Below are 6,437 nucleotides of genomic sequence, written 5' to 3'. Positions count from 1 at the left end.
TTAAAAAGAAAATGAAAGTGATATCAGCCTTCGGAGCACCGAAAAGAATTTATCTGATATTATCCTGCCAAGATGACAAATAAAATCCAAATTTTTCCCTCTTGCTTTCCCTCAATGTAACAATCACCAAAAAGAAAAATGAAAGGCGTAAAGAGAAAAGGAGAAGAAAAAGGGAATCGTTTACGTCAAGGATCTTATCGCATGTCATTCGATGCTCATTCCGAAATCAATTTAGATATGTCGGTTATTTAGATTCTCTTACGCAGCTCTAGCGAGAAAGAGAGCCCTTCATCCCGTCTTAACATTTCTCGATCGCTCTTATAACTCAACGGAATTACGAATAATTCAGAATGCGAAAGCCACGGCATAAGATTATGGGCAATTTCCATCTGATTAAAGTATTTATAAGCTCTCTTCATTCCGCCATGACAAGATGGCCCTTATGTCAACGGAGGCAATCGAGTGTGAAGCATGAAATAAGCCAGTTGAATTGTAAAGTCAAAGATTCGATCGAGTTAAACCCCCTAGTTCAACGCCCATGCCCATGTGAAGAGAAAGATAAAACATCTCTGCTCCAAACAAAATTGCAAGATAATGACCAACGTAGCGATTCACCAAATAAAAAACTTGACTTTTACCATATTTAAACGTGTTTCATTTATCGTTTTCCGTGCTGTAAAGTTTTTGTTTTTTTTTTTTTTTTTCCATTTTGGTCCCTACTCTCGGAACCTTTCATCAATTAGCCAGAAAATTGTCACTAGCCGATATTCCTTTTCGGTCGACATTTCATTCAGTCCTAAAACAAGCTACACATTACTGTCAAAAGTCGCGAGCTACGGCTAGGCGAAGATATTCATTTATTAGCCATCTTTACCATTTCTTTTCGGTAGCATAAGTTTCTAGATTGATTGGCTTTCGGGTAAACAAAGAAATAGGAACTGACATACATTATTATTTTTCCTTCTATTTGCTCTCTCTCTTTCTTTTTTTTTTTTGGATACAGGCAAAGTGTATTTTTTACCTGCAGATTTTGGTGCTACATCTACCATTGTTTTCCTGATGCAACTACCTGTTATTAAGGGCACAAATTGCTGTCAACCCAGCACGAGATCCACCCAACGGCTTTAAATGGGCTGGGCCAGGACCACCCTCTAAGTCTATCACCAGGACCAATCTTGTCTGTCTATAATTCCAAAGAAATGGAGAAATTGGAAAAAAGAAAAGGAAAGGTCAAATTAAAAATAAAATAAAAAAGCAATTCACCCAAGAAAAAAGAGTATGGAGTCAACAAGATAAAAAGGGACTTCGGCCAGAATACAAAAATAAAAATAAAAAAAAGGACAAAAAGGGTGGGCGAAAGAAAAGAAAGAGAATAAGTGCAATCCCCACTTTTGGAGCACATATTTCGTCAATTCCCCCTCCCTTTTTCTTTTCTAAGTGGGCTTTTTTTTTTTTTTTTTTTTTGAGAGGCAGCAGGCAGGCAGCAGCAAGGCATAAAAAGCTTTGGGGGAAAAGACCCACAACAATTCCTCCACTACCTCCCTCCCATAAAAAAAAATTTGCAATTTCCATCTTCTCTCCCACTTACTCCAAATCATCCCTCTTTCCCCTTCACAATAATCTCCTTTGATGGGTTGAGAAGCTTTTTCTTTATTTATTTCCTCCTTTTTTTATTTTTTCCTCTCTTTTTTGGCCACTCAAAAAGCTAGACAAACCGAATAATGATTAAAGAAAAAGGGAGGGCAAAAATTAAAAAAGAGAGAGAAGGGAGTGGAATATATATATATATATGCATATATGATTTACATAGGATCCTCGTGCCGCTTTACTCCTTGAAGCCCCCCATTGGGTAAACAGTCCGTCGGTCTTCGTTTCGGAAAAAATTAAGACGTTGACTTTCCTTTAACATCCAAGACAAGGCAAAAAAACCAAAACAAAAACAAACAAACAAAAAAGGCCCATGTACATGTCTTTACCTCAAAGCTAAGGCAAATGTGTGCTGTCGTTCCTCGGCCATGAACGAGAGGGACGCCGCTGCGTTTTTGTCCATTCGATTTTTTCGCACGCTTTACCTAATCCACTCTCTCTCTCTCTCTCTCTCTGTGGCAACCCAATGAGGATATGAAGGTTCGATAATGGAATGGAATGGATCCCTTTGTCGTCGATTGAAATCGGAACCTCATTTGAAAAATTGAAAGACGCCCTCTTCAATCCCACCATTTTTTTTTTCTTTTTTTGGTCATACTTCAATCCCACCATTTGAGGGGGCGCTCTTTCAGCTTTTTCGCCTTACAGAATTCGCACATGGAATGACCATCTCCCACGACCCTGCCAGCCCGCGAACAGCGACTACACATAACTCATAATGCTCACATGAAAATTCCCTTGCGCCATATTTATATTTCATTATGAGTCTCTCGTAATTTTGCACTTCCCTTTGAACCCTTTCTTTTTCTTTTTTAACGTAAACTCCCCGTCTTGACCAAATTGAAAAGATAGAATTGATTGGGCACTTAAAAATGTAAGTTCGCCCGCCGCATCAAAACAAATTAAGGGGAAAAAATCGAAACTTGGAGACCTGAATTTTGAACTAAATAAACTGAGGCTGACATTTGGTCTAACATAGTACCAAAAAAAAAAAAAAAAAAAAAAAAAAAAAAAAGAGGGTTTTTTTCCTTTTCCGAATTTACCCATCTCTATACAACCCAAAGAAAAAAGAAAAAAAAAGGAGGGAAGAAAATATTAAGATTCGCAAATTATGAACGGACCAAATCCAAAAATATTTTCATCTCAATAACTCCCCATCAAAACTGGTCCTTTTCTTCCCTCAACCCCCTCTACCGCTGCCGTTACCGTTACCGTTACCGTCACCGTCACCGTCAACTCTCCTCCATGACATCACCGTTAAGGCCGGCCACTCCGTCATGTTCCCCGCCGTCCCCGTCCCCGTCGCCGTCGACGTCGTCGTCCACCCACCGCTCCACCGGCGTGCACTCGGCCTTGTGGCGGAGTTTCCAGTCGAGCGCCTGGCACGCCCGCGAGCAGTAGTTCACGGCCCCGCAGACGGAGCACCGCCTGAACTCGTGCTTCCTCGTCTCCGGCCTCCCGCACCCCACGTGCGAGCACAGCCTCAGCCCCGGCCCCGCCGAGCCGCCCCGGGCGGCGAACCACTCCGCCATGAACCGGTTCGCCGGGTGGGCCTCCGGCGCCGGCACGTTGCAACCGAAGTCGCTGAGCAAGGGGCACCCGGTGCCGGCCGCGTGGCGGAGGGGATGCTGTTGGTGGTTCTGCTGCTGCTGCTGCTGCTGCTGCTGGGGCGGCTGCGCGTGCGGGCTGCTCCAGGCGAGCCACGCCCGAGTGGAGAGGAGGGAAGCGGCGGCGGCCGCGGCGGAGGGGGAGGAGAGCACGGCGGCGAGCTCGCGGGCGTTGGCCTGGACGAGGAAGCGGCGGCCCTCGGCGACGTTCTGGCGGACGCCGTACCCGTCCTGGAGGCAGTGGCCGAGCTCGCGCATGGCGTCGACGTGGCCGAGGAAGGCGGCCCGGGCGCAAAGGGCAACGCCGGCCCGCAGGTCCTTGTCGTTCTTGGAGCCGCCGCTACCGTTGAACTGTATCACCGCGAGCGAGTAGAGCGCTGGCGCGTGCGACCCAATCGCCGCCTTGGCCATCAGCGAAGCTCCACTACCCCGGCTTTGCAAGCAGTAGAAGCGAATCTGTCGGGAAAAAGAAAATCGCATTCATTCATGAGCCGCGAAGAGGCATTTCCTTCCATCACTAGTCGAACAAACATAACGGCAAAAAAAAAAAAAAAAAAAAAACCATAAATTTGGTCTGCGGATTCAATTTGGTTATTACCATGCCGAGAGTGTAAGAGGCTTCGACGTTTCCGGCGTCGGCGCACAGCTTGAGGAAGCGGTGGGCGGAGTCGCACCAGCCGTGAGCTCTGACGGCGAGAGCGTTCGACGACGCCTTCGACAGCACCATCGAATGCAGGCCTAACGATTTGAATCTCCTGCACCTGTTCATTTCACAGCAAACAACAAATTAATAAAAAAAAAAAACGGATAGAAATAGGGCAGACGAAGGGAAAGAGAAATGGGGAAACTGAAGGAGCGGGTCTGCGAGAAAAAGGAAGGGGACCGTACGTGAGCAGAACGTTGACGAGATCGGCAGGCGAGGAGGCGGAGCCGGCGACCCTGCAGAGCACCGAGAGGACGAGGTCGTCGGGGAGGGCGTCGAACAAGTCGTCCCCGCCGCCGCCGCCCACCCTCGGGGGGCACCTCCGCCGCTTGCGGCGGAGCAAAGCCGCATCCTCCCCACCGCCCGGGATCGAATCCACCCTCCTCCTCCTCCTCACCCCCACCACACCCCCCGCCGCCGCCTTCGCCGCCGCCGCCGCCGCCGCGGCCCTCATCTTCTCGGAGCACAGGTCCGATTCGGAGTAACACATCCCTCGCCTGGTCCTCATGAACAGACAAGACGTCCCCTCTCCCGATATGCGCGTCTGGCGTATGTATATATCTCTGTGTGGCTCCAATTCCGCTCCCTATCTATCTAACCTAATCTCTCCCTCTCTCTCTTCTCTTCTATTCTGTCTCAACCAGCAACGAGGACGACATGGCCGAACCGAGGAGACAAAGCATAAATACGGAGAAGCTAATGACGCCCCGAAGACCTTTGCCCTCTCCCCCTCTCCCTCCTGGATCGTTTTTAAGTGGAGAGAAGAGGTCGGGTAGAATGACAAAAATGCCCCTCGCTTCCTCCCTCCCTCCCCCCCTGGCCTTGTCGCCTTCCGCAGTCAAACGTGCGTTGACCCAGATCTCCCCCTCCTTTCGTCGTCGGTTTTGCTTTTTGGCACTGCGATTTTGCTTCCTTCTGATCTTTTCGCTTCCGCGAGAGAGCTAAATAGGGGAGGGCTATCGGGGGGGCCGTTATTTATCTCGCCCTCGTCCCGAATTCCCTTTTTCTTTTTTATTTATTTGTTTTTCCCCTCCTCCCCCTCCCTGCACGCGAGAATTTACAGGGCTCTTTAGAAGCGGTTAATTTTGTTATAACCGCGCCAACTAATCGGGAGGTTATATACCGAGGGGGCTATATTCTCCGCCCCCACGCGCCGGAACCGGAGCCCCCCTTTTCGGTGGGGGAGGTGCGGCGCACGCGCTCCCGTCGCGGGTGCGGGGGGGGCTTCCCCGTAACCAAATTTGAGGTGGCGCGGCCGGGGCACCCCGTTGCCCGAAGACACGGTCGGTAGAGAGATTTCGAGCACGGACCGGGGGGCTGCTTGCGCGTCGAGGACGTTTTCTCCAGGTAATAATAACCGGCGGTTAGAAGGAGGCTTAGTATAGCGCCCCACGTTTTTTTTTTTTTAACCTTTTTACTGTTGGTGGATGAACTTGTGCGTGCGAATTAAACGTGTGCCAGGGGTGATTAGTGATTAAGCGTGTGCCAGGCGTGTCCGTTTTTTTTTTTTTAGTTCGCGCGCTCTGAAGATACCCTGCTGGAATTTAGATTTCACCGTATGCCGTTGGGTCAGATTAGGGAGATATTTCTGTCGAGTAGGATGTTTGTCCTGTTGTTGTGGCTGGTTTTTTGTCGGTCACAGAATAAAAAATAAGGATCGCCTCCAAACCCCCCCTCCCAAAAACAAAAAAAAACAAAGACAGCAATAGTTTCTTGCAATGCAACGAGGTTGTTGATGAATGATTATTTCAAAGAGGGCGTTCGGAAAATAAATTGCTATGGAAAGATGAAGGTCGAAATTAAACCTATTCCGGAGGCAATAATTTCTTGTTATGCAATGAGGATCTTGACTTATTTTGGTTTGGATTCAACTCGAGATTAAACTCCAAGACATCCAAAGAGAGCGAAAGGTTCGAAGAGCGCAAAGATATGTTTTTAAACATTTAGAACAAATGACAAATTGACATGAGGATACTATGGTCCAAATAGCGAATTTCGGATATCCGAAGGCACTGTACAAACCAACCTAGATTAGACATATGCTCGTCTATGGACACGGCAGACAGAAGCGATCAACTTTGGATGTTTGATCAAGCAGTGGCCAGACTTCGAGCTGACGTTTGCAAGCACATGAGATTGATATTTGCGTTTTGACTTGATTTCACACAAACAATAAGCCTAACTCTCGTCAAAAAGTGTGAATTTATGAGATTACGGGTGTGATTAAGGTATGAGAAACACTTAATCAGCAACAGAATGGAATATAATCGACAAGTTTGCTAAATAACTAAAGGAAATTCGGAAATTGGTTCATCAAACCATCACTGAGTATGTCATAATCATTTTTCCATTTTTCCTCGCGTTATAAAGATACCCAAAAAAAAAAACTATATAACTTTATTAATTTGCCCACAAAAATAAGAAAAGGGGGTATGCATTTAAGATTGTCATCCCCAACCCCGACGTTGTAATCGTAAATG

The 6,437-nt window shown here is 47.2% G+C and overlaps 1 protein-coding gene across 1 annotated transcript; it reads right to left on the bottom strand.

Moving 5' to 3' along the window:
• Positions 1-2,478: 2,478 nt before the first annotated feature.
• LOC104415683 (F-box protein At1g67340) lies at positions 2,479-4,747 on the bottom strand. Its single transcript, XM_010027010.3, has 3 exons — positions 4,143-4,747; positions 3,853-4,015; positions 2,479-3,710 (listed from the first exon to the last, which is right to left on the bottom strand). Exons 1-3 carry the CDS (start codon positions 4,463-4,465, stop codon positions 2,880-2,882), a joined length of 1,317 nt encoding a protein of 438 aa, XP_010025312.2. The 5' UTR covers positions 4,466-4,747; the 3' UTR covers positions 2,479-2,879.
• Positions 4,748-6,437: the final 1,690 nt, after the last annotated feature.

The sequence above is a fragment of the Eucalyptus grandis genome, chromosome 8, assembly GCF_016545825.1.
Source record: "Eucalyptus grandis isolate ANBG69807.140 chromosome 8, ASM1654582v1, whole genome shotgun sequence".
NCBI lineage: Eukaryota > Viridiplantae > Streptophyta > Magnoliopsida > Myrtales > Myrtaceae > Eucalyptus > Eucalyptus grandis.
This window is presented reverse-complemented; position numbering and strand designations above follow the sequence as displayed.